This window comes from Candoia aspera, chromosome 2 (assembly GCF_035149785.1).
Source record: "Candoia aspera isolate rCanAsp1 chromosome 2, rCanAsp1.hap2, whole genome shotgun sequence".
In the NCBI taxonomy this organism is placed as follows: domain Eukaryota; kingdom Metazoa; phylum Chordata; class Lepidosauria; order Squamata; family Boidae; genus Candoia; species Candoia aspera.
Window position 1 is genome coordinate 213,202,767 of NC_086154.1, and position 12,308 is coordinate 213,215,074.

The following is a 12,308-nucleotide window of genomic DNA, read 5'->3' on the forward strand; positions in this document are numbered from 1 at the left end:
CCCCGCCCCCATTTAGCAGATGCAATGGAAAAAAATTCCACCTGGACATTTTCCACCCATCCACCCCCACAACTAACAATTCTATTATATCTGCAGTAGTTTTGACAAGGCTCTTAAATTTATATTTAATATGGAAAGATCGGGGAAGCATTAAAGCAGATTATCTACTAAATCAAAATGTGATTTCATACATGCTTAAAATGGTGCATGGGATTTTATGCATGTGTAAAATGGGAATGGGGATTTTATGCAAAAAATGGCAAATAAAATTTTATGCATGTGCACAAGCATATAGTATACAGACAAATGTGGAGCTTGATTAATGACCTCAACTAAGATTGATCTGTGATTATATCTGTCATTCCTGAAGCTTGCCAAACAGCTACTGTTAAATCAAAGGTTTTCTGTATTTAGGGCCCAAGATTATTTCCCTGGAATGCAACCTACTTCTCCCTATCTTATTCATGGCTGAACTCAAACATTCAACATGTACCAAAGAGGTGGGTCATGCACAGGGACTGAGCTGGTCCCTATATCCTGATCTTACCATGTTGACCACTAAGGGCTAATAAACCAACAAACCAAACTAGGTATGGCTGATGTGACTCAATTCTATGGGGATGAAATTGATAAAAGATTATTAGAACTGAGAACAAAAATGAGTGTCATATTCTCTTTACACAAATCTTCTGTATGACTACACTGGGAACACTGTACCAAAAAGGATATTATAGAGCAGGAGAAGCAGCAAGAAAAACAGGTAATCACATCTATTACTTAAACCAGAGTTGGGTAATCTTTCTAGTCCAAAAGCTTTCTATAATGCTAGATGACAGGTTGGAGACCAAACACACATATGGACACATACTATATATATGGACACCTACTCATACACAGAACTTCTTCTCCAATACAGCCAAGGTTGCTATGGAGGAAGGTCAGAGTTCTCCAGGTTATCCTTACGTTCTACTGTCACAGCTGATTTTCTAGAAGACACTGTTTCTGCAAAGCCCAGTGATCATAAAACCACCTAAATCAGAAATGAGAGTGTCAGATGTTCTAGCTTCCGTATTTAGAAGTTTCCATAGTTACTGGACCTTGCAGAAACAGGGCTAAAAAAAAAATCAGCATGATAAACCATGAGATCACGAGTTGCCCAGCCCTGATTGATAGCAGCATAACACCAGATGCTCATTTGTTCATGTTTGAAACATAACAAGAATTATATTGTTCCTTTTGCTGCTCAGTAGGATAGGGCAACTAGTAGAATAAGCCATGGCAACGATACTGCATCTGTTCCAAAGTCACTGTGCAAGCTACCAGTCTGCAATTGAGCTAAGTTCAAGGACCCTATAATGCCATACAGTATGTAGCTGCATAACTAAAGGTATACTTGCTCCTTTACATATCAGCCAACAACTAAAATATGCTTTTAAGGACACTGCAGTGTCCTTAATCTGCAACCCGACAAAGTCCATTCTTGATAGTTACCTGAGTTGTGGAATTCACTTTCCATGCAGTTATTGCCTTGCAAACATTCGGTATCTGGTCACCTTGTCTTTCAGTTAAATATGTGATCTCGTGCCTTCTGTCCCATCTCTTATTATAAATGTCCAATACTAACTTGTTTTATAGTAATCAATAGTTTTTTAGAAGGATTTTGTTGCCAGCCTTTCTGTTTCTAACCCAGTACAAATTGTTGGCTTTTATAAAATGTCAATTGCTGTTTAAAATGAATATGCATGGTAGAAATCTTATATTTTTATTGTTCCTTATAATGAATATGGACATTAGAAAAATCAAACAAGCCTCCTGACTGTATCCACCCACTGCATATGCCTCTAAATTGACGGGATGCAAGCAACAGTATGTTGGATTGCTATTTTGACTGACAAAGTCACAGTCCAAAGGAGTTGGAGAAACCCTGCAGAAGTAGGAAGTGTAAAAAAAATAAGGCTATGCAGAAAGCAGTAAATGAATCTGGTGCATCAAGGATAGTTTGCAATGACAGAAAGTTAGGGAGAGATATAGTGAATGGTGCTGGTGTAAGCTAGATGTAGCTATACTTCCTTTTTCTTATTGGATGCCTTTAATTTCTTCACACTCCACTTTTTGTTCCTTTTCTGAGTTTTGCACAACGCTACTTACCCCAAAAGGGAATAGTATCACAGGTATGTATAAATGAATTACAAACTGTGTAATGCACCTTTCCTTTCAGTTTTGAACTTCAAGCACAGATAGTGTCGCTAATATAGCCAGAAAAGAACCAGTTATGCAAATAGGGAGAAACACTACAGTTGAAAACAATCTAAAGCTCTGACCTACAGCAAAAGTTTAAGGGAAAAAATTCTAAAGAGGGAGGGCAGCCCATCTACCCAAGCAAGGCAAGTTCAGCAGCCACAGGATGTGGCCTGACTTTGAGGAGGATGAGGTGCAGAAAATTTGCTTGGAGAGAGGATGCTGTGTAATATGATCAAGGAGACTGCTGAAAGAGTATCATTATTGTATTATTGTATCATTTTATTGCAGATCCCACCACCTATGTACAGGTCTGAATTGTAGTCTTGACAGTTGTATGCCAGAAGATGAGTGCTCCTTAGGTAAGTCAGGGCAAGAAACTGATCTTTTTTTCACAACAAACTTCAGTGAAAACTCCTTCCTTTTCCATATTGCTCTTGGTCTTTATTGCAATTAATGCCCTCTATCTTTCCTCCACCAAGTATCTCAGTTTTTGTGTTACTCTGACAGGCTAAGAGCCTGAAATGAATTTTTGTAAATTATTTTGGTCCTGGAAGCAGAAAATATTTTGTAACATTCCTTTCCTTTTGATAATTTTATTGGTACTTGTTGATTCTAAGCCAAGTTAAAGCAAGATTGTTGGTTGTTTCTACCCTTCCCATTAGATCCAATGGGAGAGCCATGTTGCAGGTCCTGTCAGTCAAAGAATGTCATCTTGCGGGACCCAAGAAGAGAGGCTTTTCTGCGACTGTGCTTGCCCTTTGGAACAGCCTTCCTCCTGAGATTAGATTAGATCTCACCCTGCTGACTTTCTGGAAGGCTCTTAAAATGTGGATGTGTTCCCAGGCATGGGGGTCAGACTGTTAATTAGAGCCCGTGGTATGGTTGTTACTTGTTTAGATTGATCTGGCTGTTCGGCTGTTGTTCATGTTTCCTATAGAAAGTTATTGCATTGTTTTACAATGTTGTAAGCCACCCAGAGTCTCTACTGAGAGACGGTTGGCTAAATAAATAAATAAATAAAAATTATGAAATACTTTTAAGAGAAATTATTAGGATATATGAACTTGGTTACAACTCTAGAATAGGTAAAAAACTAACAAAAACTGTCACTTTACATTTCTTAAAGCTCCTCAGTAGGGTTGGATCTTGACTTAATCATCCTTTGGTGATTACGTTCCAATGCTACCACTGAGGCAACTCTTAATGAGTCTATTTCCAAGCATCACTTTACTATGGCTCCTACTACATCATACACACAACTTGTTCACTATCAGCACCCAACGTGATTGATGTCATGGCTGACTAGTTACACAAAACCTATTTTTCATGTATTGGCTGTATCTTCATGACACACAGAAGAATGAACCAGCCAACCCCATTTTTACAAATTATGCAAACTCAGTCCTTATGATTAGCTTATGGTTCAGTGTGCTCTGCATACCCTTCTGGTTGTTTATCATTCAGTATGTCATGCAAATCCAAAAAAAAAAAAAACTGGCTTAACTGAGTAAATCACATGATAGTGTGTCATTCAAACACAGCCATTTGAGGAAGTCATAATGAATGCTTCCTAAAACCTAGATTGTGCCTGTTATTGACACTATCTGAATCTTGGAACTTGGCCAAATGGACTGCTGAAAGAGTAAGCATGTGTCTTAGAAAGCTTCTCTCTCCTCCCTTCCACATCTATCCCTACCTGTAGGTTGCTGTATTTGATATTCTATCCTTTTTTTCACCTTCCAGCTGGCTGATTAATTAAGAGATGAGATAGTCTAAGCCACTGAAGGAAGAAGCTTTTCAACTGAATCCAAGGGATCCATGGATGAAAAAGGGTTACCTTCAATGATTATTTGGAAACTTCAATGGTTCAATGCAGCCATTTAAGCTGAATCAAGAGGTACTTAAAATAGTACAAGGTGCACTAGTTAATCCTTTGTTTCCAGGCCATATTTAAAGTTTCGCACCAGCTTTTAAGATTCCAAACAAGCTGGGTCTTTGAATGGTTGTCTTCTTCCATACCATGTTCCTGCCTTCGAGATTGACACTGTAAGACTACTTGGATGTATTATCTTTAAGAGCTTCAAAACTATTGTGTATAGGGAACAAGGTCTTCTCAACAGTGGCCCTCCAGTTCTGGAATTGGGTTCCAGTTGATGCTCACCAGGTCTGTAAGTGGGGACCAAAGATTCAAAGTTTAACTTGGCTCATAACTGAATTAGAACTCTATGAGTCCACTGGCACAAAACATGTTTGAATCTTGTCTTCTGTCCTTTTAAACCAAGTAAACAAATATTGATTGAAAACAATTGAATCAAGGCACCTTAAAAGGTTTAAACCGTAATATTTTGATTAATATACCTTAATTTTTTTAATGAGATGATTTACTTTCTAACAAATATATGGTGAGTTCTTTTTTTAAAAAAAATAAAAGCTCAACTTCTTGCTTCTGGCCAATATCAAGAGTGAGTGGCTGTTTGTGGTAAAGTCAACCTTAGTGATACCTTGTCTCATCTCAGAAGGGATTCCCCCCATCAAACACATTTTTTTCCACTACCACATGAGGTTTACTCTTGATTTTTTCCCTCTATAGTTAGAATAAAGATGCTGCACTGATCATTTTTGCAACATACTAACTGAATTACACATTTGCTCCACTTGTGCAATCATCAGCAAACTAGTTCCAAAACCTGCTATGTAAATCCAACCAAAGACCTAGGCAAAGAAATTTCTATTTATAGTGGACAGAGAGGAAATAAAACAGCAGATTGAGGACTACATACACAACCACTAGAAAAACATTTTCTTCTGATCATTGTTAGTGCTGACACCATAAAAAAAAAAAAGGGAATGCCAAAGTAAATATATAAATGTTTCATAATGCAGAGACACACACTGAGGGTCTACCTAATATCAGCAGGACAACTTTCTACAAAAGAGAATACCATATATCTTCTGATCATTATATTTATAAAAAAATCCGAAACACTGGCTAGCAAAGCCATCTTGTACAAATCTCATACATGAACGGGTTTGAGAATGCCAATGGCAGACTACAGTGAAGTCTAGTAGGGGAACAGGGGTTATTTCATTGATACTATACACCAGGGTAGCCTATCCTCAATAGAAATAAAAAGATTAGAATCTGTTAGGACATGAGTACAACCCTGGGGTTACACTGGCCCTTGGTCTACCTTTATGAAGCTCTCAGTCCAATTACCAAAGTCCTCTGCAGGCAATTTCATGTATAAGAGGTACAGGACTGTCTTTCTCTCACACAAAATAAGCCACAGTCTTCCCATGCTGGCTGGCATATAGGAACTGAAGTTCAACACACCAGGACAGCAACAAATTAGGGGAAGATTATTAGTTCATCTCATTCACACAGATGATTTGATGTTGAATTCAGCTTCATCCACCTATTCTCAGTCTTCGTTTGGTGTGTGAATTGGGTGAATGTATGAAAAAAACAGTTACCATTATATCCAGTTTGATATTTAGCTTTTTAAAATATGCTTTCTCAAACTGATTCAATTTATGAACTGGCTTAACCAGATCTTATTCATTTGTGTCAGAGAAACAGGCACCTTTGGGACTGATGATTTTTCAAGGTCTTCATGAAAACTAAACATTTCACAGATGTCCATTCCTAATTGAAAGTACCTAGTACTTCACCGCTTGTGTAGCATCTAGAAAATATATAAAGTCCCACTTCTGATTATATTCCCCAGGATTGGTTGGAAAAAAAAACATAAAACAAGCCTGTAAAAAAAAACAACCTTTTAAGAAAGGCCTCTAGAAATAGGGCTATCCCCTTTACAAAGCTTAAAACACTCAAAGCAATACCTTTGACCGAGCAATACCTTTGACAGAACTCCAAAGCAGCTGCCTAGTTTAAACTGACAATAAATTATTTCAAATTACCCCAGACAGTAAAATATTTACTGAAGCATTTAGCCAGAAAGCTGTGCATACTAGGGAAAAAAAGAATTAAGGCATGATGCTTTCTGCTAAAAGTTAACAATAAATTAACAAGTTCTCTAAATTATCTCAATATACTGAAGAGCTGTTTCTGTAGGCTACTTTTGGGTTTACCCTGAAAAATAAGCAGAAAAGAGGGCATTCCCTAGGTCACCTCTTCACAGTCTGCCTGTGTTTATTTGTGGTCACTTTACCTTCCAACTGAACAAATGGAAGTCAAAAAGAGTAAAATTTCAGATGTGACTCATTCTCTACCCTGTTTCAAATTCTCTTGTGCTCAGGTAGAGTCTGAAGAGGGCTACCTCTTTTATATTACATATGAATTTATTGTAGTAATGCAAGCTTTTGCCGCAGTAAAGCTGTTAGTCTTCAAGGTTGAACAAGGCTACTTTGAATGGTAATGGCATTTTAGAGAATATGGAATCAATTGTTTAGAGAATCAGTTGTTCCTAGCTCCTAGCTCCCCATTTGTGGTCACATTACCTACCCTTGTATTCTTAACTCTATCCTCATCTTAAATGTGTATATATATGCATCATAATAAAGTACACTTATGAAGCTTTTTACTTCATTTATTGAGGATAACAGACAAATCCAAACCAGATATTCACATATTGAACTATTTTACAAGTAGATACAAAAAGTTGTACTTCCACACGGCATTAAGGGTTATGGTTACACATGCACAGAAGCAAAGCTCTATGGTAATAAATACACATTTGCCATTACAGAGAAGGCAAAAGTTGCCAAATTAATTTCTGCTCAACAATGGCCCTAATCTGAGTCCCCTCAAGCATGCCCTGGTTTCCATCAACAATCTATAAGCCACATTTCTAGAAAATTCCTGGTAAAACAGACAACAGAAAAAGAAATGGAGATTTAACTAGCTTGAGGGCTTAAGTCACAGAAATAGCTAAAGCAGAACTTTAACATAAAGGAAATCTCTAATCACAGCAGTCTTAGTGGATGCTGAGCTCATAACTGAGACAAAGTTGTTTAACCTCTCTTACTGCATCCTATCTAGCAAAGCAGTTCGTTTTATCTAATCTATTTTGAATCAGTAATCTGATCTTTCAGGGACTGTTTACCCAATCCCAATAACTTTGCAAGCATTTCTCTCTCTCCCCCCCCCCCACTCCCCCAGCAATAGGCCAAAACTCATCAGGATGCTACAGTGTTAGAATCCTTTCCTGTCCTAAAGTTTTCAACTATTTATGAGGGGCCTGGGGAAGAGTAATAGGAAAAACCTTCCTTTAAGGATTACATAGATCATACTTCCAGAGCAAAAGCACAATACAGAAGAACCTGGTTCCTACCCAAACCCACTCAAAACTTTCAGAAAAAAAGAAAACAAATCCAGGACAGTTATATCTTTTCTGAGCTTTCCACAATTCTATCACATCAAAAACTCATTGAATCGCAGATCACAGACATGTTCCTATCTTCAAAGTCCATAAAATGACATACTTGTATACTTAATATATCATCAGGCACATCAAGCACTATAAACATGTTTCATTCACTGTTTAATAATGGTGCTTTAGTTTGAATAATTACAACTCTGAGATTAATCAATTAGCATTTTTCTTTCCAAAATTAAAGGATACTTTTCCCACATTTTAATTTGCTTTAAGTTAAAACGTTCTAACAACTTTTCTAGACACAAATAGTTGTAAATCTGTAAGAGAGGACTTTTCAAATAGGGAAAACAAGAAACACACTTCAAATATAGGGTAGACTATAGAATTACTGTACTGTACATTACTGTAACTCCAGTGTTTTTGCAACCTGTAAAAACACAGGTATAGCCAAAAGTAACTAGCCAGATGTTTAAATGTTTTAAACAACTTTACAACACAATCAATTGGTATCTAACAGCTACATGCCTGGGCCACGATCCTATGCAGTTTTACTGCTTAGATCCTACTAACCTCTTCAACTGCATTTTCTAAATGGAGTGGAAGCTACAATGCAGGAGAGCATTTTTTAGATTTGACAACATGAATTCAGTAGGGAACCAACCAAGACAGACAGAAATGAACTCTCTCCCACACAAAACTGTTGACTACCATGCTACGCAGCAATGTGCCTTCACAATTATAAAAGCTGATCCAGATTTCCCCAACCAGGTGCCCCTTCAAACTATGATGAACTACAACTTCAGTCAGCCCCTCTCTTCCTGGTTGATCGTGGCATTTGCAGCTCCCTGACCCTGAAAAGCACCAGATTGGGGAAGCTCTGCATTCAACAGGTTGCCTTGGACAATACAGATACCAAACTTAATAAGGATCTGTTCCCCTTTTCTGAAAGTCCTACTAGCTCCTGGGAAATACAAGGCATCCTGCCTGCCTCATCCTGATCGTCTTTTTATTAACAGCATCTTTAAAAATAGTGAGGGAGATTGACAGCGTTTTCTTGTGAAGACCCAGCCCGGAGAGTAGTTCAACTGAACTGGGAAGCTTTCTCCTTCTTCCCCACTTTCTTAGTCCTAATGAAAAAGAACACTACGAATTTGTAAACGTAGTGGAGAACCCTAATAACGTATATCGAATCGTAATTAATCGCAAACAGGACAAGAGACTTAAACAAGGAAGACGGTTTAGCCCGAAAACAGAGACTTGGCTGCTTACGAAAAGTCTACCCCTCAGCCAGCCACAGAGGGAGCTTTGGGCGAGGACACCCCGCAGAGCGAGCGCACCCACCCGCCCCCGCCCTTGTGCAAACATCAAACCTTGCTAGATCCAAGGCATTCTCTCGCTCTCCCGCTCCACCAACTCCTGCTCTGCCACAGCGCGCCGGGCACAGGTAAACCCACACCCATCGCCCCCCACCGGCTGTAGCATCAAAGCCGCTTACTATGTGCTCCGCGGATACCGGAGGTCCGAACACAAACACCAGCACCTCACCTCCGAGTCTCCCTTTGGCTCGGGAGAGACGTGAAAGGGGGAGGGAGGAGGGGCATCAGAAGAAAAGGAGGCGGTGCTCGAGACTTGGGGCCAATCGCGGTCGGGCAAAGGATCAAAGAGGTGGGCGGTAGGCAGAGAGAGGCGGGGAAGTTTGCGTTGGAAGTTTGGAAGGTGCGTCGCGTGGTGCCGTCAGTTTTTGCTCGGTGCTACAACTCCCGCGCAAAGCGGCTGTTCGTCCTATTAGGGTGATGAGAAGGGCAGGGATCGTGGTTGGCGCCGCAGCTTTCCTGGAGCACAGCCCACTTAGTCCCCCGAAGGCCTTGAAAGCTTCGGCCGCGATCCTTGGGTTCGTCTTTAAGGCGCGGCAAGAGTTCTTTTCGCCTTTGCTGAAGAAGACGTGATGAGCCATGTTGCGTTGGCTAACGATCCGGAAAGGATTTCTCAATGGGTTTCCTTTGTAAAGGGGGTTGAAAAACGTGGGTGTAAGGCCTACGGAAATAGACCTTCTTTGGACATTCGGCCCACTCTTGCTTTTATCGGTTCAGTATCACTTGGGAGTGAGTCACGATTAGCTCTTACCCGTTTTGAGCCAGCTGGAGCACGCCTTATTTGCTCCAGTAGGCGTTTTGAATTAATGTTGCAGTTGCTCCTCTCCCTTTTCTGTTTGCATATTCTCGTTTATGTGTCAGCTGCTACATGTAGTACCTCTCCCTGTGTATACAAACGCATGTTTGACTGTAGGGGGCGTATTTGTTTTGAAATACTGGTCTACTCTAGTAAAATAGCGGATTCTGCCTATCCAAAACTTGTTTTGTACAGGATATGTTTCTATGTTAATAAACACAAACTATTCTCATGACAGGTATATCCATGGTTTACTCAACCCAGTTTTGGGAAGTTGCAAGATGTGAACCATAAACCAACAAGAAGGGTAGCGTTTGCTCACCTTGCTAGGCTAAACTGGCTAGCTAGTTTACAATTCAATAGGTGGTACACACACTGAACGACTCACACATTTTTGGTGGCTTAAATTTCATTAGTCTTGAGTGGTATTACAGAATGACCATTGGAGAAGGCTGGAAGAAGTCTAAAGATGGGGTGCATTTTGCTAATGGGGACTAGAGTCATTTGAAGATTAATAACAGATTTATATCCCACCCGTTGCTCAGGAGCTGAAGCTGGTGTACTTAGTAGTCCTTCCTCCCATTTTTTTCCCCATAGCAGCAATCCTGTGTTATGGTTGGTCTGAGAGAATACAACTGGCCCATAGTCAGTCAGTGAGCTGCTACTATTGTGGGAGAGCTGTTAGTCTACGGTAACCAGAAATCAAAAAGACACTTCCATTGTAAGACACAAGCTGTTGTGAGCTGCAGCTCATTTCATCAGATGCCCCACTTCATCAGATGAAGTGAGCTTCTGTGACAGAGTGGACTAGAACATGGGTCTTCCTGTTTCTAGTTCAACACCTGAAGCATTATTTATTAGTAGTCAAATTTATATAGTGGCCCATCTCACAGGAAGTGACTTTGGGCGGCGTACAATAATACCACACTGGCATTTGAGTTATCTAGTGTGAGGACCTGGAAGCTGGCAGAGTTCTACTCTCTTTGTTTTTGCTGTTCTCCTTCATCTCTTTAGAAAGCTGGAGCTTCCAGGGTTTTAGAGAAGGAAGATCCAGGTGATCCGATGCACTGGCCACATTAGGCTCCAGAACGTGTTTTTTTTTCCCTTTTAACTTGATACATTGTATTATTTCAGTTCAGAATTTCAATGCAATAATATTTATGTAATATGATTAGAAATTATGAACATTCTATTTAGAAATCTTAAAGTATTGAAAATAAAAGTAAAAATTAATATTAATTGCAATTTAGAATGTCAGTATTACAGATATTAGATTATTTCACTTTTCATCCAGTTAACAAAAAACTGCTGCAATTCACTTCAAAGTATTAGTTATATAATGAACTAATTGCTTAATATTAAGTTCTTCATTGTATTGTTACTTTGTGTATGTTGATATGTTGATAAAAGGAAATAAGAGATAAAGCACATTTACAAAAATTAAAATACCTCATAAATAGGAAAAAGAAAAAAAGAAATAAAAATAAAATTGCTTAGTGACCACAATTGGGACTGGCAACTGCATTGCTAAGCACCACTGTTGCTAAGTGGAAAATCTCAAACGACTCTAATATACAGGTAGATCTTGGTTAACAACAGTAATTGGGACCAGAATTTCCATTGCTAAGTGATGTGGTTGTAAAGCACGATGTCACATGACTGTATTGCTTAGCAACAGCAATCCTGGCACTCCCCATTCCCATCATTAAACAAGGATTGTGGGTCGTTAAGTGAGTCCCAGGTGGCTTGCAGGCAGGGGTGGCTGCTGCTTGGTGGGAGAGGGTGTGTGAGCAGCCTGTGAGGTGTGGTATGAGTGTGGTGGGGCAGGGGAGTGTGCGAGTGACTTACCAGAATGACTTGAGACCTTCCTTGTGGGCTTCCCCATTGACTTTGCTTGTGAAAAGATGACAGGGAAGGTTGCAAATGGTGATCACGTGACCATGGGATGCTGCAACCATCATAAGGGTGAGCCGGTTGCCAAGTGCTCAGATCACAATCACGTGACCACAGGGGTGCTGGGACAGCTGGAACTTCGAGGACCTGTTGTAAGTCTCCTTTTTCAGCACTTTTGTAACTTTGAACAGTCGCTGAACAAATGGTGAGTGAGGATTACCTATACAAGAGGAAAGTTACAATTTACAGATGGAGGCTAAATGAAACCTCATTACAAAAAGAATAAATAATGGAGGACTGCAAAACAAAATCGAAAGAATTTTTTGAGATTAATCTAAATAAAGGCACTGATATAAGGGCAGTATGGGATGCTGGTAAAGCCTTTACAAAGGGACAATTTATACAGCAAAATAGCAAATTGAAAATTCAGAGAGAAGATGCAAAAGATCTTAAAGGAGATAAAAATGAAAGAGGAAGGCCTAAAGAGGTCTCCAGGAAGAAAAAGTATCTCAGAGTAAATTAAAGTTTTACAATGCCAGCTTTCTACGTTAACAAAGAAATGGAAACAAAAATGAATTTTGCTAAACAAAAGAACTTTGAGTCAACAAATAAACTGGGTAAATGTGTGTGTGTGTATATATATATAATGTGACCGCAATGGACTCA

At 39.4% G+C, this 12,308-nt stretch overlaps 1 protein-coding gene across 1 annotated transcript in view; it reads right to left on the minus strand.

The window, feature by feature from the left end:
* Nucleotides 1-9,118, minus strand: part of TNFAIP8 (TNF alpha induced protein 8) — a 28,914-nt gene extending 19,796 nt beyond the window's left edge. Inside the window, exon 1 of the mRNA XM_063295306.1 lies at nucleotides 9,076-9,118. Within this exon, the coding sequence (XP_063151376.1) occupies nucleotide 9,076 (1 nt within the window). The 5' untranslated portion in view covers nucleotides 9,077-9,118. The remainder of the gene's footprint in view (nucleotides 1-9,075) is intronic.
* Nucleotides 9,119-12,308: the final 3,190 nt, after the last annotated feature.